At 36.5% G+C, this 24,249-nt stretch overlaps 1 protein-coding gene across 5 annotated transcripts in view; it reads right to left on the bottom strand.

Moving 5' to 3' along the window:
- DENND4C (DENN domain containing 4C) overlaps positions 1-24,249 on the bottom strand; it is a 110,348-nt gene that overhangs the window by 23,308 nt on the left and 62,791 nt on the right. For 4 of the 5 annotated variants that reach the window (XM_087444669.1, XM_014792387.2, XM_087444668.1 and 1 more), the window contains 11 exons: positions 23,497-23,642; positions 22,370-22,405; positions 22,153-22,283; positions 19,648-19,780; positions 17,182-17,388; positions 11,787-11,915; positions 11,455-11,599; positions 11,034-11,180; positions 5,401-5,523; positions 4,381-4,527; positions 485-1,650 (listed from right to left, as the gene is read on the bottom strand). In XM_087444669.1, coding sequence (XP_087300795.1) covers positions 485-1,650; positions 4,381-4,527; positions 5,401-5,523; positions 11,034-11,180; positions 11,455-11,599; positions 11,787-11,915; positions 17,182-17,388; positions 19,648-19,780; positions 22,153-22,283; positions 22,370-22,405; positions 23,497-23,642 — 2,510 coding nt within the window. The remainder of the gene's footprint in view (positions 1-484; positions 1,651-4,380; positions 4,528-5,400; positions 5,524-11,033; positions 11,181-11,454; positions 11,600-11,786; positions 11,916-17,181; positions 17,389-19,647; positions 19,781-22,152; positions 22,284-22,369; positions 22,406-23,496; positions 23,643-24,249) is intronic. The other variant, XM_004436772.3, reaches the window with a different exon arrangement.

Raw genomic sequence — 24,249 nt, 5'->3', positions numbered from 1 at the left:
TTTCTCCACTTGTTTTTTCATTAAAAGATCTAATGATTAATTCTCTTTACAATGATTTTTAAAAAGAATTAGCAGGTTTTTTTATGCAGTATGAAATCTATGGATTAAGTTATAGAGTGACTTCATATATTTTACAGAGATAATGCAGGTAAAAGTTATTTAAAAAGTGAAGTGCTATGCAACTATAACATGGCATTATTATTAAATTCAAACACTAATCATTAATGCTTTCAAAGAAGCCAACTTAACGTGTTAGTTTAGACTGATCTAGGGAATTATAAAGTAGTCCTGATTTTCTACCTCTTCATTATTAATTTCCATACATGTATGTTCAAGTCATTTCAAGAAAGAAATAGGATATGCATAAAGTTTTAAAATTTAAAGACCCAAAGTTACCAGAAATCTCTAAATAATAATTTATATATAAAAAAATACTACAAACATTCCAATATCAGACAGACTTACACACATAAAACATTCTTACCTCATCATCTGAGTAGTTGTAAGCAGACGCCACAGCCACCCACATCTTACTGGCTACTGTCGCTGCTTGTTTCATACCAGATTTTAGGACATCAATCTTGGGCCCTGAGAGTATATTATCCAGCTTTAGCCCTGACAAAGAACTGACCACAGAACCCAACGAGCCATGCGGTGAAGAACGCACTAGTGCTGATAAAGAAGATGAACGTTCCTTATGACCTCGAGAAGGAGTCTGCTGCTTGAAACGCCCAGTAAAAGTTTTAGACCTAGACACTGTAGGGGAGCGCTTTTCACTTTCAGGGGTTTCCTGTGCTGGTGGACCATGATCTAAAGGTAGGCTTGATCTCCTCTCTAAAGGGTGACTAAAGGCAATAGGAGTGCCAGACTCTCTGTTTCCCTCTCCGTGTAATTCCATACTAGAAGACTTGCTACCCAGGGGACTCTTCAGGTTCATATAGCTCTCGATTTCATCAGCCAGGTTACGTGCAATAACTGGAGAAAACAACTTATCTTCAGAATCAGGAGTTTTTTCTCCTATACATTCAGTGGCTAAAAGAGACAAAGGATCTAGTCCAGTTTCAACGTCTTCCCTCTCAACAGCTTTAGCAACACCAGATAAACTACTCCTCTTATTGGTTAGATCTTTGGATCCTGCTTTCAAGTCTCTGGATTGATTACTGTTACTATCATTTTGTAGACTGTCACATGTACCCTTTGTCATAGTAGTTTCAGCTACATTGTCATCAACCACAGGTTCTAGGAGCTCTTGGCTTTCCTCAAGCATCTCTAACACCGAAGAAGATCTGTGCTCAGAATCCCAAGTGCTTTCAGACACACGAGTCCTAGTATCAGCAAGATGACAGCTAACACTGTCAAAACTATGAGTTCTTGCAATATGAAGTAGAGAAGTCTTAGGACATGTCAATGCTGCTGTGAGAATCTTGGCATCTGCTCCCATCATGATAGCCACTTCACTTGAATTCAAATCCAAACTGCTCTTCTTAAGTAACATTCCTGCTCGACTTTCAGAACTGAAACTACAGCTCCGCTCTGGAAAATGCTTTTGTCTTTTTTCTCCTCTATCACCATTCTTGAGATTAGTAACTTCACCAAAAACTGCATCTTCAACTGGATCTTCAGGAGAAAATAGCACATTCGATGTACTACCTAAAACAGAAAGTACAATATTAAAAATGAATCTATTTTCTGATGTAACTTTTATACACACATACATTTAAAAAAATCATGCAATATATGCTCTATATACCTGTATTGTTCACTAAAATATATCACATTTATCAATAAAAATAGATCTATAAACATGTCTTACATTTTAAGAGTCTTACATGCAATTTAAGAAATATACTCTGCGATAAATAGCAGATCTAAAAAGAAATAATCTCTTCTATCTTAGCTTTCATATATAATTCAACAAATATTTGCCAGGAATTGACTCTGCACAAATTCATGATCATGAAGGAATTATATATTGGCTATAGCCAAAGCCTTACTGCTCCAAAGCAAAATAACTGCCCCGAAGTAAAAGAATCTAGAAACGAGTGCTCAGAATTGGCAAATTACAAGAAGGCTGATAAAATCTGAGTAGTTAAAAGTTTTTCAGATACATTCATTCCTTCAACAAATACCTGAATGCCTACTAGTATCTTCTATGTGAGGTGCTAGAAATACAATGGCGAATAAAACAAACATATCTCAGCCCACACAGAGGTCAGTCTTGTTTGAGCAAGTGGAACAAAATTATGCCTGTGGCCGTAGGAACCTCCCCCAGCTCTGGGGGAAGCAAGCAGTCTTTTATTCTTTGCTACCATGCAGTTTTTTCCACTCCAAGACGAAAAGCTATTTCCTATTTGAATCACTATCAGAACTTAACTCTACCCATTCACATTTAGGATTCTCATTTGTTTTTTGAAAAGCATAATGACCTGGGGGATTTGGGGGGAAAGTCTTTGATAAGGTCTTTTTTTAATCGTCCAAATTGATTTCAAGGCTCTTTTTCATCTTCCAAACTGGTACCAACTAATAATCGTAATCATACCAATTAAACAGAACTAATAATAAGCAATTAGAGATATTTTAAAGCTTTTAAGAGAGTTATGTTAGTCTATTTTACATCTCCAAAATTTGTACCTTCTTTGAAAACTTTTACCAATACTTGAGAAACAGATCTTTGCAAATTTACTGGTTCTCATGTATTTCCAGGAATTTAGTGGCACAATCTGTTCGATTTTAAAATAAATTTGACTGTTTGATATATTAGCAAAGCCCCATTACCACCTCCTTTCTTAATAGAATAAATCTTAGATCAAGATATAATGTGGAAATAAGATGAGTAAAAAGGGAAGGAAACACAGCAGTCCCCAGACTCTGTCCAATATTCTGAGAAGATTCTAAACCTTTGATGAAGAAAATTCTGCCCTTTTTTTTTCCCTGCCATCATAGGTTGGGAAAATGAGATACAGAACATATATATCAATTATTTTTTCAAAACACATAGGGGCCAGCCCGGTGGCATAGTGGTTAAGTTCGCACACTCCACTTCGGCGGCCTGGGGTTCACAGGTTAGGGTCCCAGGCATGGACCTATGCACCGCTTATCAAGCCATGGTATGGCAGGCATCTCACATGTAAAACAAGAGGAAGATGGGCACAGATGTTAACCCAGGGCCAATCTTCCTCAGCAAAAAGAGGAAAATTAGCAACAGATGTTGGCTCAGGGCTAATCTTCCGCACACACACACACACACAAACAAAAGCTGTCTAGTTAAGGGCCGGCCTGCTGGCGTAGTGGTTAAGTGTGTGTGCTCCGCTGCGGCAGCCCAGGGTTCGCAGGTTTAGATCCCAGGCGCGCATCAACGCACCGCTTGTCAAGCCATGCTGTGGTGGCGTCCCATATAAAGTAGAGGAAGATAGGCACCGATGTTACCCCAGGGCCAGTCTTCCTCAGCAAAAAGAGGAGGATTGGCATCAGATGTTAGCTCAGGGCTGATCTTCCTCACACACACAAAAAAAACACATCTAGCTCCACCTCTTGAGCACTACCCAATCCCTAAAAATAAACTGAACTTAGTATCATAGTAAATAAAAAAAACAAAACGTTAGGAATAAGGAGTATTTCTACACTGATTTAAGAAGCTGAGCAAATTAATTTCTATAAAGTCATACAATAGATACACTTATAGACAAGACAGTAGACTTTAGACAAGTGAACTGTAGCTACTACTACCGAAGGGCAAAGGACACAGGCCAATTTCATTGTCCTCTAAAATCATATACTTACGTTATATGTCTTAAGGGTACTTGGGAGGCCTACAACATAACTGAAAGTACTAATCTCAAATTCAAGGGAGTCATATACAACAGAATTATTCATTACAAATACTTAATCACATATAAGAAGTGGCTCAGAGTCCCTATAGTAACTGGGCCAAAATTAAAGACCCAATGGTATTTTTGTAGAGAGTAAGTGATGTGACTCTTTCTTCCATTTCCCGTCCGTGTTAGGAACCACCTTGCCACACATAAGCCCTCTGAAATTCAATCACATCACTGCCTCTCTGTTCCTGAAGAGTATAGGAGGCCCTACAGTCCTCTCTCATTGTCTACCATGAGAAAGAGGAACCACACTGAGAACAGGCACTACAACAAGAAAAGATATTCCAAGTAACAATTAAACACACTAAATACTCCTCTTTTCAAAAATTAAATATCTTTAACAACTATTTTATACCTTCTTCTTTAGCCCATTTATAGGATTCAAACTTACTTCTGGCTCTTTAACATGTTCACTATAATTAAGTTAATTTAATGTCATTAAAGGCACATGTATAGCCGTAGAAGTATATTTTAAATATTTAATACCCAGTATGTAAAGACTCACCAGTGCTACTCTTCCTGCCGCTGATGTCAAATACACCAGAAGGAACTTTCACAATACTGCTGCCCCATGCGGGAGGCTCAGTAGGACTCTGGGGCTCTGCGCTAGGCTGTGAATGTTTTGCCACAACAGCAGAGATATCACACATATCTGGGAAAAAATATTTGGATGTTATCATTCCTACTTTTGCCAAAATCGAACAGAAACCATATATTGATTTTTATATATTTTATGTATTTTTTCCTCAAGCAAGGGTGAACACATGACTATTTTATTACAGATTTATTGTGTCTGATTTACTTTATGCCATAAATGTTGCCAGTATTGACTGGAATAATTGCTTTATTTTAGCATTCAATAATCTTAACTTGAGCGTTCTTAAGTGTGTAAATTAAGGCTTTGGCTTTCAGTTATACTCCTCCTCATCACGTGTCAAGGAGGAGAGGGGCTTGCTTCTGCACAGCCCTGGAGCACAAAATAAGTGGCATCATTAAAGGAATGTACTTTTGTGTAAGAGGACGGGAAGAACATCTTATTATCAGAAAGCCAAAATATTCTTCCATATTTCCATAAAGAGATTACTACAAATCACTTCTACCTCAATGAGCCCCATAAAAAAAAACAGGAAAATCACAGACTGTATTTAACCTACAATGAAACAGATTCCCTTAGATATCTGAAGGACTTCTAGTGGAAGAGCATGTTAAAATAGAAGGGGCGCTGGAATACAAGTCTGATGACTCAGTTGAGTCCTGGCTCTGTCACAAAGGAGTTATATGACTTTGGCAAATACCTCAATGGGTCACAGTTTCCTACAAAACTGAGGGCTGACCCACAGAGTCTCTAAAGGTCTCTTAAATTCTAAAATTCAGAGACTACCAAAATCTATCGTATATAATAGTACATAGTATCTTACAAGCCCAGACCTTGCATTTCTGGAAATTATCACCAAAATTATCAAATAACACTTTTAATTAAAATAGGTATTTTTCTAATTAAAGCTAGTAAATATCAGTACTTAACCTTCTTTTTGCACTTTTGTTTTAGTTTTCAATTCTCTTGCTACTTGCTCTTCAGGTACATGAATTTCCGAATCATCCTTTATAAGTTCATCCTTAGACCCATAGCCTTGGTCAGACTGACCACCTGTTAAAAAAATGCAAGCTTACATACAAACGTTTTCATATACTTATAGTCCAGCTACAAAATGTCAAAAGAAAATTCCACAGATCTACACAATTAAACTTAGAGAAAAGGAAGACAAGAAAGCTCACCAAGCACACCAAACATTTTATAAGAATGATAAGAAGCAAAGAACAGTGCAAGCAGGAACAGCCATTACATATTTGGAAGCAGTGAACCTTAATTTCCTTGCCTATAAATTAAAAGATTTGGACAAGATGTTTTGCAAGTTTTCTTTTGGAGTGTGTCTATAGAAGGCTACCTTCTGTGTAAGAAAGATGTAGAAATAAACATTTATCTGCTTACTTTTGCAAAAAAAAAATGCAGAAATAATAAGCCAGAAAACAATAAAACTGGTTACATACGAGGGATGGGGGGAAGTAGGACGGAAGGAATAAAGAGAGAGAATACTTCTCTAAATGTGGCTTATTGTATTGTTTTCATTTTTGGAAATGTATTGACTTCTACATATTCAAAAAAATTAAATCAACAAAACTGGGGTGGGGGGAGTAACTAAAATTGAACGCAAACAGAAAAAATGAAACCAACTGTACTTCATAGGAATAACATAACCACACTGAAAGGACCAGGGGAGGACTCATCCAAGTAACTTTTGAACACATTATTTTGAGTATATACCCTAAGCCTGGGGGGAACAGTCAAATCCTGGACTCCTTAGGAGGCTTGTTTCTCACAGGGGAATGGGTGTAGCAATTCTGAAATGATTTTATGTGTACTGTAGGACTGAGCAAATGAGTAAATGAGAATTCTTAGGAGCCAAGATTCTTAATGTGGAAAAACAGAGATTTTTAAAAAAAATAGAATGAGAGAAGGCAAAGAAAAACCCGTGGGGTTGATTTGGAATTGGAAGTATTTTTAAAATATATATACATATTTTCTAGCTCTGCTAAAAAAGTCTAGAAGTGGTAACACCCTGGTAGTGGTAAGCATACTTAAAAGCCCAGATCTTGGTTTCTAAAATCTATTGCCTATTAAAGGAACCTGGGATCCTGGCAGAAATGGCTGACTCCAGAACTCAGGCAGGGAAGGTATAAGAATGAGCTAAGAACATTTTGTTATGCAAGAAAGGAAGGGCTCAAAAACATGATGGGGGTGCAGCCCAGTGGTGTAGTGGTTAAGTTCACACACTCTGCTTTGGTAGCCAGGGGTTTGCAGGTTCAGATCCTGGGTGCGGACCTATGCACCGTTCATCAAGCCATGCTGCTGCAGCATCCCACATACAAAACAGAGGAAGACTGGCAACAGATGTTATCTCAGGGCCAATCTTCCTCACCAAAAAATAAATAAATAAATACATGTAAGTCAACAAGTTACATTATTTAAAAAAAAAAACAAACATGATGGGGGCATGTCTAAAGGACATAAGAACACCATCTTATAAACGTGGAGGGAGGATAGAGTTGGCTAAATCTCCACTTTATGACCATCATAGTAAAGATTGGTTCAGGTAAGAATCATCAATGGATGCTAAGTTTAAAAGCGAAAGTGTGGGGGCTGGCAGAGTGATTAGGTTCACACGCTCCGCTTTGGTGGCCCAGGGTACATGGGTTTGGATCTCCGGCATGGACCTACACACCGCTTATCAAGCCATGATCTGGCAGGCATCCCACATATAAAGTAGAGGAAGATAGGCACAGATGTTAGCCCAGGGCCAAAATTCCTCAGCAAAAAGAGGAGGATTGGCAACAGATGTTAGCTCAGGGCTAATCTTCTTCACCAAAAAAAAAAAAAAAAAAAGAGGGAGAAAGGAGAGGGAGAAAGGGTGATGAGGAAGAGGATATTATTTCATAGTCGCCAAGTGTCTCCTCACAGATAGCTTATTGTCTGCAAGGGGGATAATAGTAACTAAGAGAAACCAAACACTCAGAGCAGGTGATAAAAATTAACATCACCAATGAGGGGCAGACAGATATTGTGTGCCTCCAGGATGTGATAATCTGAGAAGGATACATCATCACTTTTGCAGCAGAGCCATAGACGCATAACCTAATCTAACCCCAAGGAAACATCAGACAAAGTCAAATTGAGGAGTATTCCACAAAATAACTGGACTCAATTCTTCAAAAAGGTCAAGGTCATGAAAGACAAAGGGTAAGGAACTGTGCCAGGTTAAAGGAGACTAAAGAGTTAAAGTACCACAAAGGAGATTCCAACAATTGAGAAAATTGGAACATAGACTAAAGACTACTACAGTCTACTTTAAAGACTAAGACTATTATAGATTAAAATAGTATATCAATGTTTCCCTGAATTTGGTAACTATACTGTGGTTATGTAAGAGAAAATACCACTGAAGTGTTAAGAGGTAAAAGGGCAAGATGTATGCAACCTGTTCTCACATGATTAAAAAAAAAAATTTGTGGGGACCGGCCTCATGGCTTAGTGGTTAAGTGCACACGCTCTGCTACTGGCGGCCCAGGTTCGGATCCCGGGCGGGCACCAATGCACTGCTTCTCCGGCCATGCTGAGGCCGCGCCCCACATACAGCAACTAGAAGGATGTGCAACTATGACATACAACTATCTACTGGGGGTTTGGGGAGAAAAAAGGAGGAGGATTGGCAATAGATGTTAGCTCAGAGCCGATCTTCCTCAGCAAAAAGAGGAGGATTAGCATGGATGTTAGCTCAGGGCTGATCTTCCTCGCAAAAAAAAAAGAAAAAAATGTGTGTATGTGTATAGAAAGAAAACGATAAAGCAAATGTGGCAAACTAAAAGTGAGTGAATCTAGATAAAAGTTATTCAAGATTCTCTGCACTATTCTTGCACTATTTCTATAAGTTAGAAATTATTTCAAAATAAAGTTTTGTTTTGTTTTGTTGGTTTTTTTTGGTGAGGAAGATTGGCCCTGAGCTAACATCTTGTGCCCATCTTCCTCTATTTTGTATGTGGGACGCTGCCACAGCATGGCTTGATGAGCGGTGCGTAGGTCTGCGCCCCGGATTTGAACTTGCGAACCCCGGGCAGCTGAAGTGGAGTGCGTAAACTTAACCACTATGCCACTGGGCCGGCCCCCAAAATAAAGTTTTTTAAAAGTCTATTTTGGCTTTAAAATTCTATCATTTAAAGCCAAAACTAAGACCAGTTACAAGAGAATCATTATAAACAATGTTAATGAAAAACACATAAAACAAAAAATATAGTGCCTTCCACTTTCTACCACCTGTTACACTGCCACTCAAACTTTGGGTTTGCCGTATAACAAAAGAACTAAACTCTTTAAATACTGCTATTTAGAATGACTAACTTCAGTCACTTTTTTATTGGCCCCTCAGAAAGTCTGGTAAAGCATTATGCTGCCATGAAACGAACACTAGACTGGGAACAGAGTAAACTGATTAAATCTAGATATGCCTCCCAACAAGCTAAGTGACTCAGTATTAATGACCAGCTGGAAAGATTCTACAAGATAATCCTTAAAGAAAAGAGTAACTTAAGCTTCTGGGCTGGAAGTCTCCGTAAGTAGCAAATGACATCGCTGGAAACTCTACAGAGACACACAGTCACTATACATTCAGTTTTGGAGCTTAGCTATTTGAAATGCAGCTAAAAAGAAATATATGGAAAAGGGATCTGAAGTTTCTTCCCTAAGTATTGGAATCTTTATGCCAATTACCCAGGATTACGAGATCGTTCTTTCCATTATAGGAGACAAGTTTAAAAATCTAGAGGGATAAGGAGAATGTTTATCTAGTATTTATTACTATTATTGCTGGTGAAATGGTTTCATACCACAAAATTATTTTCTTGGTTTTTCATAAATGAAATCCATTTCATCTACAAGTATTAGGAAAAAATACAAGAGGAAATACAATAAGATGGCTTTAAAATGAAAGTCTCGTAAAAATTCCTAGTTGTTGAAAGAAAGTTAATTTACAAACAGGATTGTAACTTATAGCCTTATGTTGACTTTCAATGATTTATACATGCTTCTGTATTTATGGGGGTAGTTTTTAGCACAAGTATTCAGCAGACCAGTTTTAGCAAGCAAAAACCACCTCAACAGCTAGAATAATGAAAACTTTAATGCCCAAAAAACTATTTAAAACAATGATGCTACAAACCAACCTCAAAATAAGAATTATAGCAAGGCATAGTATATTTTCAAATAAGATAACGAATATGCTTTGCAAATTGATCATAAAATGTTAGTTGGATATTTTCAGTAGTACATATATGATTACACTTATCTGAAGGAGAAAAAGCCAAGAAAACAAAAATTGTTTTCCTCTTGTAACAATACTTAAAATACAACAAAAGGTCTCTCCCCCACCCTTGCATGTCAGGAAAATTTAACCTAATAAATGGGAAATTACCTGAAGTGGTTAATATTCAAAGGCAGAATTAATGCACACGTGTATCCATAGCTTCACGTCATACAAGTCTGTCTGCACCCCACACCATGAGAGCCAAGGACAAATGCAGCACCAAGAAACAGCACAGAGCAAAAAGCAGAGCAACAAAGAGCAGAGAAAAGGAAACTTCAGTCATTGAGACACGTTCATCAGATGAAGCACAGGAATTAGACTCAGAATTCTTTTTAAAGAAAAGCTTGAGATATTAACAACACAACAACAAAAAAGAAAAACAACACAAGAAGGATGTGCAACACACATATATCTGCTCAATGTGCCACTTTAACTATGCTTATTTCTAACTTCAAAGATCAGAGGTTATGCCCGTAGCTTTGTATGTAAAAGTAGCTTCAGTAGTTTGTCAGATTTCAAAAATTGTCATTTAAAGTAATAACTATGAGGGGCCGGCCTGGTGGTGTAAGCAGTTAAGTGCGTGCACTCCGCTGCGGCGGCCTGGGGTTCGCCGGTTCGGATCCCGGGCGCACACCGACGCACTGCTTGTCAAGCCATGCTGTGGCAGTGTCCCGTACATAAAGTAGAGGAAGATGGGCACAGATGTTAGCTCAGGGCCAGTCTTCCTCAGAAAAAAGAGGAGGATTGGCATCAGATGTTAGCTCAGGGCTGATCTTCCTCACAAAAAAATAAATAAATAAAGTAATAACTATGCAAAGAGAATACTTTTTCTCATGGCATGTGACTTATTTTCTTCCCTCTTTAATATTCATCATCTCAAATCTTTAATAAAGATTTTGCACTTAATGCAAAAAGGTTTGCAAGTTGTGTCACAAATATTCAAGTTCCTCAGCTCACAATTCCTAACAATTATATCACATACTTTCACAAATTAATGATGAACAAATACAAAGAAGCACCATGCTAGATAGAGCCTTTTGCAGAGCACTTCAAAGTTAATTTTATACTATAAGAAATAAAGAGAAGTGATCTGCAATCAGAAGTGTAATTTCTTCCCTTATTTATATATAGTATTTTTTAAGTACTCATATTGCACAAACTTGAGAAAGGAGGGTAAAAGGTTTTTAAAAAAGGAAAGACTTAACATGAGAGTAAGTGAAGGGTTAGTAAAATCCAGATTTACTACCTGTACTAGAGTGATTATCAATGGAATCAAGCCTGATTAAATCTCTGACGAAGACTGTGTGCTCCCCATTGTTAGCATCATTAGAACTATCCACGCTACCGTGGCTCACCGTGTCCCCATCACTTCCACCTGTGGCACTCTGAGGAGCTAAAGATAAGGACAATAGCAGTTCAACAACACATGCACTGATAATCTCTGAAACTAAACATGAATAACCCACAGTTCATTTAAAGTTGCAGAACACCTTCTAAATTTGTGGGGGGAAAAATAAGTTTGGACTAAGGTAATCTCTGTCTTGAGTTGTATATGAAAATATCAACCAGAACTACATTTAAGTTTTCTAATTCATATAATTAAAAATTCACATGCCTATAAAGCTTATGGTTCAGCAAGAAAGTATCTTTCCAATCACATGTATTACCTGATATTGAGGAGACCTGTGACTTTTGCATGGTCTTTTTAAGCGGCTGCCTAAATTGTGCCAAGCCATGGACTACATTCCGTACCTTCGTCCATAAGAAGATACCACTGCGGGTACTGCTAGGCCATGGGCTCTCCAAAACTACCTAAAGGTAAAATAAAGGTAAAAACAATGATTATTAGGAATATTTGCTTTTTTAAAAAAATAAATATGTAGTACATAAAGAATTATACTCCAAAACCTCTAAAAGAAGTTTCATGAATAATAAAAGGGATAATAAATTATCAATCTTAATAAACCAGCATATATTGCCTAATGTCAATTCTACTTACCTTATTATAATAACCATAAGTAATAGCATTTGGCTTTATCTTAGCAGTTTTCATTTCAAATAAGACTCTCACTGCTAAAACAGGATGACCCCAAAGTCCACAAAGCTGCATTACTACTCGATAGCACACCTAACAAAAAACAATATCCAAACATCAGTAGTTAGTCCATCTTGACTTGTAGAGATTTTTAAATAACTTTATTCAATTCTTCTTCTCAAAGTTATTAAGCACTATCTTCTCTTTTGTTCTGATTTGAGAGTCTCAGTGTATTATTTTAAAAATCTATTCATTAATGGAAGTACCAGCATTATTAACTATTTCACATAAGACCTATGTGCACATTTGCCATTTGTTTCAGTAACTAAGTTTACACAAAATGAATGACTATTATTATCCATAATTTGAGAAGGAATTCATTTTTTAAATCAAGTATGATTAAAATAGCTCTCTCCCAAATCATGTTTTATATTCTATGCCAAAGGAATTAAAGACAGCATCTCCAGGATGCCTGTATAACAAAAAGGGTTCTGTAAACCAACGTCTTAGAAAAGTAGGAGAAGCAAGTTAAAATCACTGTAATATTATTAGCAAAGGCTTATTCTGAGAATATATGTTTACTGAGGAGGGCTAGATTTGATCAGAAGAGGACAAGTCAATTGGGAACTCCTAAAAGTTAGAATCTCACACATTAGAAGACGATGGTAGAAACCATGAAGAATGAAACAGGAATCTCAAGGATCCCTGGCAAAGTAGTGAGCCAATTGACAGGAACAGTGACAGGGCAGCCGCAGACGACTATAGCTTAATTTGAAAATAAGGAAATAGACATATAGAAGATACTCTTCTTGGGCCTTGTAAAAGGTGCTCTGTTTATGACAGCGTTGGTTAACAATTGTGAGTACCATAAAGCCAAGTTGCTCTCTCTACTAAAAGGGAAAGTAAAAAGACTTGAGAAAGGATATTTTATTCAAGAGAACGGAAGAAATGAAATAGGAAAAGAGATTTTAAGAGGCAGAGGTTCATAAGGATGAGTACTATGAAGCTAGAAATGGAGAGTATAGTTTTGGAGCAGAAAGAGGTCAGAAACTGCTAGAGCAACTCCCTAGAGACCAGGTTAAAGAAGTGTTAGGAAACTACATGAATCAGGAACAACTAAAGGAACTAGGTAAGATGTGTGAAGGGACGAAGAAGAATTGGCACAAGAAGGTTCTTCAAATATCTGAAGAGTTGTCACACAAACGAGGGAGTAAACAGTTTGAATAACTCCAAAAAAGCCACAGGGAGGTGGAACTGAGCTCAACATAAAACATACACACTTTCTAACAATTAGAACCATTGAAACATAGGCAAGATCCCATATGTTAGAGACTTTCTACAGAGCATCTCAGCTTTAGGTTTACATTGTACTAAAATATCTTAAAGTCCTATTCAACTCTAAGATTCCGTGAGCCATGAAGAAATAAAGCACTTGCTATGTTAAATTGGGATTAATCTGAATTTTCTGAAACCATTCTAGACAATGAATCTATTCAGAAGTCTGCAAAGTATCCCCCCAACCTTCCAGGTTTGCCTGTATAAGAGCTAGCCACCCAACTAAAGAAATAGTAATAATGCCAGGGATATAATTTTTCAACTGCAGTATTGTGTTGCCTACAACTTAATATCTTTTGGATACCTGTGGTAGATAAAAGATGGCCACAAACTCTTAGCTACTCCTCCCACTGAGAGGTCTATGTCCCTACTGTTGAATTGAAGGGGAGGGGCTTCTGAGATTGTATGACCAATAGAATTTAGTTGAAGTGATACTGCACCAATTTCCTGGCTTAAGACTTAAGAAACTGCCAGTTTCCACTTCCTCTCTCTTGAAGCAAACGCTCTTAGAGCTCTAAGCTATCATGGAAAAAGCCCAAGTACCACACAGAGAGGTCCTGAGACTACATAGAGGAAGAGGGGCCCACATGGGCCCAGCCTTCCAGTCACCCTTGCCAAGGTACTTGCCTGGCATTTGGGTTAAGCTGTCTTGGACCCTCCAGACCAGATCAGCTAGCAACTAATTATAACCAAGTGATTCCAGTTAATGCAATGTGGAGGAGAAAAATCCTTCCTGGATTCTCAGTAAATAAAACAATAAGATTTAATAAAATGGTGGTTGTAAGCCATATAAGTTCTGGGGTGGTTTGTTCCTCAGCAATATACAACAATATCTGTATGAAGGCACTGATGAGACCATGTTGGAATAAGCATGACACAAATATTTCATCTTCATTAAAAATTCAATAAATAGTATTAAAAGCAAAATGCAGGGGCCGGCCCGGTGGCACAAGTGGTTAAGTGCGCGCACTCTGCTGCGTAGGCCCGGGGTTCGCCAGTTCAGATCCCGGGCACGCACCGACACCCTGCTTGTAGAGCCAAGCTGTGGCGGCGTCCCATATAAAGTAGAGGAAGATGGGCACGGACGTTAGCTCAGAGCCGATCTTCCTCAGCAAAAAGAGGAGGATTGGCATCAGATGTTAGCTCAGTGTTGATCTTCCTCACAAAAAATAAATAAATAAATAAATAAATAAATAAATAAATAAAATAAAATAAAAGCAAAATGCATTATGCATTTTGACTTTAATTTAGCCTATGTGGCATATGCTACTTCTGGGTCTTCTAAAAGTTTTATTTATTTATTTATTTTTTTTGTGAGGAAGATCAGCCCTGAGCTAACATCCATGCTAATCCTCCTCTTTTTGCTGAGGAAGACCGGCTCTGAGCTAACATCTATTGCCAATCCTCCTCCTTACCCCCCGCCCCCAAAGCCCCAGTAGATAGTTGTACGCCACAGCTGCACGTCCTTCTAGTTGCTGCATGTGGGACACGGCCTCAGCACGGCCGGAGAAGCGGTGTGTCAGTGCGCGCCCGGGATCCAAACCCGGGCCGCCAATAGCGGAGCGCACGCACTTAACCGCTAAGCCACGGGGCCTGCCCAAACGTTTTATTTTAAAATCTAGGTTATTACAACTTTTACAAACATAACATGTAGAACAAAGTTGTCAAATGAAAACATTAAGCATATGAATGAGACAGTGGGTTCTAATGGAATGTGGACCTAAAAATCAAAACCACTTACTTGCTGGGTGGCCTATGTGTGTGTCATTTCATCTAAGTTTCAAATTTCTCTCTTTGTAAAATGTAGCTAATATATAAATTGCCTCACAGAGTTGCTGGGAATATCAAAGGAAATAACGTACATGAAAATACTGTGAAAACTTTAATGTGCTCTTCTATGTGTAATCAATAAACAGATAAAATGCATCAAATATACCTAGCAAATATACATTCTTAAGTTTTAAAATAACCATTTCTTTTTTCCAGTTGTAGAGATTTTATTACTTCAGGAGACTACAAATCTGTCAATCTAACTTGTTAGACACAGGAATACAACAAATTAACCTTCCAAATTTTAAACCTCCTATCATGGTGTTTATTGGGAAATAGTCTGAAAAGGTTTTCTAACTTACTAGTCATAATTGCTGCATGTCAGAAAACAAGAGAATATAATTATTTGTACCAGAGAGTACCATAAAACTTTAATACCTGTAGAGGAACATACTTTTCAGGCAAGTTGTGATATGTCTTATGAACTTATACGTTACCAAAGAAACTTAAGGATTGTGCTTTGAATTTAGAGTACAGTAACGTAATTCATATTTGCTCCCTCATAGAGCATACTTTAAAACACTTTTAAAATGTTCTATGCTTTCCACAAAGTTAAACACATCTTAGATATAAAAACTAACTCTATCAGAACAAATGTTTTAAAACACTAAAATGTTATGAGGTACAAAACACTGATTCTCATCAAGTACTTTTAATTTCCAAATAGTTTTATAAACACAGATGAGAGAAACTGTCATCAAATATGAGAATTGACATTTTGTACTTGTTTTATAACTTTATCTTATTTTAAAAGCTTTTCTAATATACAGATAATACTTAGAGAAAAATGAGTTTTAGTGTGCCCACAAGCATTACCAAATCTTAACACTGTACAAGCTGTATTAGTTTTAGATCTTTTTTTTTTTTTTTTGTGAGGAAGATTAGCCCTGAGCTAACATCCGTGATAATCCTCCTCTTTTTGCTGAGGAGGACCGGCTCTGAGCTAACATCTATTGCCAATCCTCCTCCTTATTTTTTTTTTTCCCCAAAGCCCCAGTAGATAGTTGTATGTCATAGTTGGACATCCTTCTAGTTGTTGTATGTGGGATGCAGCCTCAGCATGGCCGGAGAAGCGGTGTGTCAGTGCGCGCCCGGGATCCGAACCCGGGCCGCAAGTAGCGGAGCGCGTGCACTTAACCACTAAGCCACGGGGCCCGCCCAAGATCTTTTTTATTTTAAAAAAGAAAAAAATTAGTTACTGCTGAAGCCTATGATGTGCCCCTCTCCAATCCTATTTCTCTTCTCTCTGGGCTCTTCCTTCCCCCCAGACACCCATTACCCTGAATTTTTATTTCAACTTCACTTTAAATTCTAATCTGGTTCTAAATATCATTTATAGTTATTTTAACACCAAAAATAATTTTTGAAGGGAAAAATAGCAAAGAGAAAGGCTAAATAAGTGACTCAGTTTCCTCAGTCATTAACTGGATAATATCACTACCTATCTCTTAGGATGGTTCTGAGGCTTAAGAGAGGGAGCGCATATAAAACATTGAGCACCTCATTCACTGAATGCTCACTATGAGCAGGTACTGTTCTAGGCACCTTATGTACGTGAACTGATTTAACCCTCAAATTAACCATATGAGGAATGTACTAACCATTATTATCTACATCACCGGGGCAATTTTGTCCTCCAGGGGATATTTGCCATGGGCGGTGAGGTGGGTTGTTACCGGCACCTAGTGGGTAGACACCAGGGGTGCTGCTAAACATCCCACAATGTACAGGATAGCCCCCACAATAAATACTTATGTGGGCCAAAATGTCCATGGTGCCAAGGTTGAGAAACTCAGATCTACATTTTCATATATGTAATTTGAAACACAGATAGGTTATATAACTCACCCTAGGACACAAGTCCTAAGTGGAGAGCCACTTACTAAAAGCCATTCTCTACTTGCTTCCTAATAAAGTCATATTAAGAATAAAATGAAGTCAATATTATTTTCTATTTAACAAGGGCAAACAGTCTAAGTAAGGAAGTCTCTGCTTCATTCCAAAGCAGTAATTTTTAAATAATATATGTAAAAATAAACAATAAGTACTAGCTATATGAAACAAAAGAGTAGTTTTACCTTTCTTGCTTAATTAAAGTACCTGAGGACACTTTAAAACACTGAGACCTAAATTTTCTTAAAAATACAAAAATAAAATTTATCTTAGTATCAATAACTCAATTTGTTATACTTGCCTCATCTAGTGGATCCACATCTGTTTTCCTCATCTTAATAAGTACATCATATGCCTGCTGAAGTGCTCTGACCTTAGGATGAGAAACTCTAACATAGGCTGGGAGACAAATAAACCATAAACTGTAAGAATGACTGAAGAGACACTTGGCCCATTGTGGTGGATTTGTGTAACATCTCTTCGCCAACTTATGAGCTGTTTTTATCTCCTAGAAAGAGAATATAAAACATTATGGTATTTATTAAAATTCAACAGGGTGGGGGGAAAGTGAGAAGGAAAAGGGAGAGAAAAATTTAACGTGAAATTTGACTCTAAAATCAAACATTTCGTAGTTTTACTTTTGTGAGTGGCTTCCTACTTACCACCACATGGTTCCTCTAACATTCATTTATAGAAGTACTTTAAACTGTAACTATCTGTTGGCAAGCATGCATCTCCTAACAGGCTAGAAATTTCTTAAAAGCAGAGATCATTCATATTTTTATAATATAATGGTTAATTAGGTGACCTTCACACAGAAGGCACTCATATTTGACAGATGAAAGGGATTTAACCATTTAGAGTTAAATATCATTCTTGAAAAGTGATAGTCACTCTTCTCCCTGCTAAAAAGTTTAAGATGCCCTAGGCTACTGCCTTCCAAGATTTCTACTCTACCCTCCCTCACCACTGACTAATTCCTTAAAAAGACCTATTCCTTTGCAGGAAAAATAGTCTGAGAAAGATCACAGACCTTCCTACCTAACAGTTTGACAGTTGTGTTTTCTACCTCTGACTTTCATTCTGATCTAGGTAGAAGAGAGAATAGGTATCAAAATCACCTGCTGAGTTTTATCAAACCACATACTCCAAGAAGCTATAGAGCCTTCCAGACATGTCAGACTGCCACTGCGTGCCTTGCACCACAGATCCCTCTGCTGGGATGTGTTCAAAATAAAAATATCCTGGCGTATTAATTTTTATTATGAGCTCTATTTCCAGAAGACTTGAAGATATATTTGAAAACACAGCCCCCTATTTTCTAAGATCTGAAGGTCCTTTTCTTTTCCAGCTAGTCTGGAAAAAAAAAAATTCTGGTGAAAATGAGATTTAAATACTTAGCAAAATTCTCCCATTTTAAAAACTTGCCTTTATTAAGTTGATAGTAAAAAAATATATATATATATTTTCCCTTCAGACAACATTGAGAGAAATGTGTACAATATAAAATTAAGGAACACCTCAGGTTACCTCTAGGATTTGGGGACAATGTATGTGAATTGGTAAAACCTGAACTAAGAATTTCATTCTGAAATTTTCCATGTTTTGTAGACCCTCAAAATGTCAGTATATGTATAAAGGATGTTTAATTTTAACTCACACCTAACCATAGCTTAACTCTTTATACCTAAATCAGACATAGTATTAAAGCAAGATGTGTAGGCTGTCCTAACTTAACTCCCTTTAGAACATAATATTTGCTATAAATTATATTGACATTAACCACGAGGGAAATGCAAATCAAAATCACAATGAGATACCACTTCATACCCTTTAGGATGGCTATAATCAAAATGACAGATAATAACAAGAATTGACGAGGATGTGGTGAAACTGGAACCCTCATACACTGCTGGTGGGAATGTAAAATGGTGTAGCCACTTTGAAACACAGTCTGACAGTTCCTCAAAAGATTAAACATAGAGTTACCATATGACACAGCAATTCTACTTCTAGGCATATACCCAACAGAAATGAAAACATACATCCACACAAACACTTGTACACAAATGTATATAGCAACACTACGCATAATAGCTATAAAGTAGGAACCACCCATATGTCCAGGAATGGATAAATAAAATGTCTATATCCATACAAAGGAATATCATTCAGCAATAAAAATAAATGAAGTACTGATACTTGCTGCCACATGGATGAACTTTAGAAAACATTATGCTAAGAAGCCAGTTACAAAAGGCCACATATTGTACGATTCCATTTATATGAAATGCCCAGAAAAGACAAAACTATAGAGACAGAAAATAGATTAGTGGTTACGTAGGGCTGTGGGGGATGGAGGAAGTGGAGGTTAACAGCTAAGGAGTGTGGGCTTTCTTTCTGGGGAGACAAAAATCTTCTAAAATTGATTGTGGCAGTGGTTGCACAACCCTGTAAATATACTAAAAGACATCAAGTATACTTTAAAGGGCTGAATTATATGGTATGTAAATTATATTTCAATAAAAATGTTTTTAAAAAAGTGCATTTGGTTCCCAAGAATTCTCTTAAAGCATAAACATAAGCATTCAAAAACTTCGGCTTCAATATTATAACTAGGGTCGCAAGAAATCTAGTTTAATTCATTAACAACCGTAGTGGGTCTTCAAATGGCTGCTGTGGGTGATAATTCTAAACTATGAGCTGCATATCACATACACATATTTTACATTTTAAATTAACATGTATTACATGAAGAATATCTGACCTGTTTAGTTCTCTTAGCCATGAGAGCTGGACTGTTTGTAATGCTATTCCCAGTAGAGTGTCTACTAAAACAAAGTTTCAACTCCTGCGGTCTGTCAAAAAGCTTAAGGTCCAGTCTTGGGAAGTATTTGTAACTAAAATAAAAAGCAAAAATAGAACTGCTGATTTAAAATATATTAACTCTTTATATTATTCCAGAATTTAGGTGAGTATTTCTAAACCTCAAATAGTACCCAATATTATTTCCCAAAATCCTTATATAGAAAAAAAATATTTTTCAAAACTATAAGATGATGTAGTTATAAGATACATAGACCTCCTCCCCACTCTATTTATTTTCAACCAATCCCTGGAAAACCGAAAACCCTGATATCTTGACAGAGAAATTAATAACTCTTTCAACAGAACCCATCGTGTTCAATGACAATTTATATTAAAAAATAACATTTAGTATACTTTGTAATTTTGTTTTTCTTCATAAAAGTACCTTGCATTGGCATTTAAAAGAAAAAAAAATCTACAATATTTTTATTTTAGGGATGTACCATAATTTAACCAATTCTTTACTATTGCACATTTTTAGGTTATTTCTGAATTTGTGCAATTAAATATCTTTGTGCATATATCTTTGTGAACACTTTTACTTAATTTCTTAGGATAATGCCAAATAACAGAGTTTGCCATGGTCAATGTTTAGCAAGAGAATCAATTATTATTATAATCACTATCAAATTATTTCCAGAAAAGTTACACCTGCACACACTCTAGTAGCATAGCCTATCCTCAATTTGATAGATTATAAATGTTTCTACTCATCATTTTGGTTCGCATTTCTTTCAATCCTAGAAAAGCTTAATATATTTTCATATTATGGAATATTGGGATTTCTTCTCAGAAATTGCCTACTTATTTCCTTTGGCCAATTTTCTTCTAGGAGATAATGCCTTTCCCTATTTGATTTACCTTGTTTGTCAATACCTGGATTCCAATGTACAGTGATTAAGCCAAAGTAAAAAAGAATTATATAATTAACACACAATCAAAATAATACTTAATTAAGCCACTCAATCCCAGGTATATACTCTTCATTCTTACGCAGTTCTGGTGAGATTATATATTAATTCCATATTTTTGGAAGACACTTATTTTATATTCCCTTTGCCCCAGAAATTCTTTTAGGAATATAGCCTAAGAAAATAACTGTGTATATACACAAAGATATAGACAGCAAAGAACTACAAACAAATCCACAGGAGACTACTTAAACAAATCACAATAAATGCATGCAATGTGGTCATTCAAAATGATATGGCATAAAAATATTTATTGGCATAGAAAAATGTTCAGACCGTTAAAGGCAAACACAGGTTATAAAGAATATGCACAAGATGAACTTATATTTAAGCAAAGTAAATGCAAATTTATGTAAAAAAGATAAGATATACATACAATTGTTAACAGACTAAGTATTGGTGTTAAAATGATGTGCTAGTTTTCTTTTTTTTGTCTGATTTTCTAAGTTTATTAAACTGTTTTATCATGATTATAACGATAAAGAGCAATCAAATACATTTAAAAAAATTTCTTAAAAAATTCCATCCAAATTCTATTCTTTTTTTTTTTATGAGGAAGATCAGCTCTGTGCTAACATCTGCCAATCCTCCTCTTCTTTTGCTGAGGAAGACTGGCCCTGGGCTAACATCCGAGCCCATCTTCCTCCACTTTATATGCGACACGACCACAGCATGGCTTGCCGAGTGGTGCGTCGGTGCGCGCCCAGGATCTGAACCGGTGAACCCCGGGCCGCCGCAGCGGAGCCCACGCACTTAACCGCTTGCACCACCAGGCCAGCCCCAAAATTCTATTCTTTAAGTTTATTTTAATAAAGAATGTTTCCTGGTCCTCTACTTTTAGGTTTTCTCTGATATCTTACTAATGCATAAGAATTTCACGGTCTTTGTTATTGACAACAAAACCCCCAAAGGAAAGGGGAACTTCACAAAAGTAAATTTTTTCTTCTTCAGAAATGAAATTTTAAAAGATTAAAATATGGTTAGGGGGCCAGCACAGTGGCGTAGTGGTTAAGTTCACATGCTCCGCTCAGGTGTCCTGGGGTTCGTGGATTCAGATCCCAGGCATGGACCTGTGCACCACTTATCAGCCCATGCTGTGGCAGGAATCCCACATATAAAGTGGAGGAAGATGGGCACAGATGTTAGCCCATGGCTCATCCTCCTCAACGCGCCCCCCCACACACAAAATACGGTTAGATGTTTAGGTGAATAGTAATAAACATCTGACTTCCCTTCCAACAAGGCTGTCTAATTCTTAAATTACCATACCTGGTGACATCTCCACAAAACATTCATCTCCATTAGTTCACTGAATAAATTTTGAAAATGACCTTCACTAATGATTAATATACACATCTACTAATAACTGCAAAAGATCAAAATAAATTATTAAAGCTGTGCCCAAAGAACTCTTCAAAAAAAATTCCAGCTACCTGTACTTTGGCGATAGGTCCTTTCCATCATCAGGAGGTGGCTCTGGTGGCATTATAAATACAGTGTGCTCACTTTTCTGAGAATCATCTAGCTCTATCAATTTGGTATCTTCTGCTGAATCAAAATCAACCTGAAAATAATGATTTTCTCCAATTAATTTGCATATAAGTAAAATCTAATTGAGAAATTTCAAAACTTAAATTTAAGAAAAAATACCTTATCTGTTTTCTCTGTGCCTTTATCAGGAAACAACTAGAAAAGAAGAAAAGAATAGAGGTTATCTTAAAATCTTATTAAAAAAACTATCCTTTTTAATACTGGGCAAACACTTCACAATATATTTTGGGAGCCCTATACTATTAGGCTAAAGTATGGTATTTCTCTTATGGCTATTAGGCTAGAAAACAATTTATTTTGGTTAGTTTTTTCATAAATCCTTCTTCACAAGCAAAAGATAACAAAAGGAATCTGGCTTCTCAAATCAAAAATTTCATTACTATTAAACCCCTGCATTAGTGACTGATATTACCTAAGCTTCCCTCTAACTGGATGATGTTGGACTAGCAATTTTATAAGCAAACAAAAATGTTGAATAGTTTTAATCACATCCCTGGAGTTTTAGATCACACTGATAGAATGAGAGAAAATTATTCAAGTCTTCTAAAGCATAAGAATCATTAGGAGCCCATAAAAATTACAATGTCATACTATTCTACCTTTTTTGGATACAATATCAAATTTTATATAATATATAGTTTTCATAAACAATCAGCCCCAAGATCCACTTAGCAATAATAACTATTAAAAACAAGGAAAAATACGTGAGTCATGACTATCAAGAATCAACTTAAACTTCCTTAGGATGGGTGAGTAAAGCTTAAATTAACATATTACCAAACATCCTCCACTAGGACAAAAGAAACATATTAACAAAAGTATTTGGAAAGATATTAAAACAAAAGAACACAGGACTTCCATTACCCATAAAACTAAACTTTTTAAATGAACTACTAAATCTTATCTTATTCATTTAAATTAAAAATGTAAGATTTAGGAGGTTCAATAAAACGTTCTTTGTACTTAATAGTTATAAAACCAAAGTGAGATTCAAAGAGAAAAATTAGCTATGTATCGTAGAAACTAGATACCACAAAGGAAAATGATTCTTATAATTAAGCCTAGAATTGGACACTCTTGTGTACGCATGCACATACACATACACACACCCCTATATTGTCTCCCTCAGATAATCTGGGCTAATAATGATGATGATAATGAGAGAGGCAGTCAAACTGTTAAAGCTTATTCTTAACATTGATACACTGTATAGGACAAACTTTTACCTTTTCTATGCAGTCATCAAAAAATGCCAATCCAGTATCTTTATCACTTACAAAACTACATTCTTCAATGAAACGAATAAAAATCTGTGTTTTGGATAAAAGGGTGTAGAATTTTGTATAAGCACGATCTCGACTTTTTAAAAATCCTGAAGAAAACAAAATTACAATTAAATTCAAATTTTAAAGTGGAACTAGATGTTATATTAAACATTATTTTAAACTTATACATATCTGTACTATATTCCCTTTATATATATTCACATTTATAGAAGCTTTTAGTAACCAGATTCTAGTAACCATAGCTCCTTCTGCCTAATTCAACCACAAAACAACTTATACCATTAACCTTTTCACTGAAATCTGAATCTCCTATAAAGAGCCTCCAGCCCTACAGCTCTCAAGCTCGCAAGTAGAAATTTCTCTGATACTCTGCATGCTCTTGAGCTGAGAAGGGTCAATGTCCTTCCTCTGCAATGCCACCATAATGCCACAATTATTCTTGTACTGTCTTGTAAAAATTTCTGCCCACTGAAGGTTCATGCATCTGGCTATTCGATCCTTTCCCCTACTAACTGTAATCATCTATTGACTTCAGGGACACTCTCTCCTTCATTCACAAAAGACCAGGGCACCTAATTCAAAGTCTTCTCCTCTCCAACTCCTACCATCATCATTCTTCAACATTCAAAAGTATGTTTGAATACTTTTGGGGGGGGGGGGGACGGACGACGACGACGACAGGTGTGCTCATTG

The sequence above is a fragment of the Ceratotherium simum genome, chromosome 20, assembly GCF_057802395.1.
Source record: "Ceratotherium simum simum isolate JZ-2026a chromosome 20, ASM5780239v1, whole genome shotgun sequence".
In the NCBI taxonomy this organism is placed as follows: domain Eukaryota; kingdom Metazoa; phylum Chordata; class Mammalia; order Perissodactyla; family Rhinocerotidae; genus Ceratotherium; species Ceratotherium simum.
The sequence above is the reverse complement of the archived record's forward strand: the minus strand, read 5'-3'. Positions and strand labels throughout refer to the sequence as shown.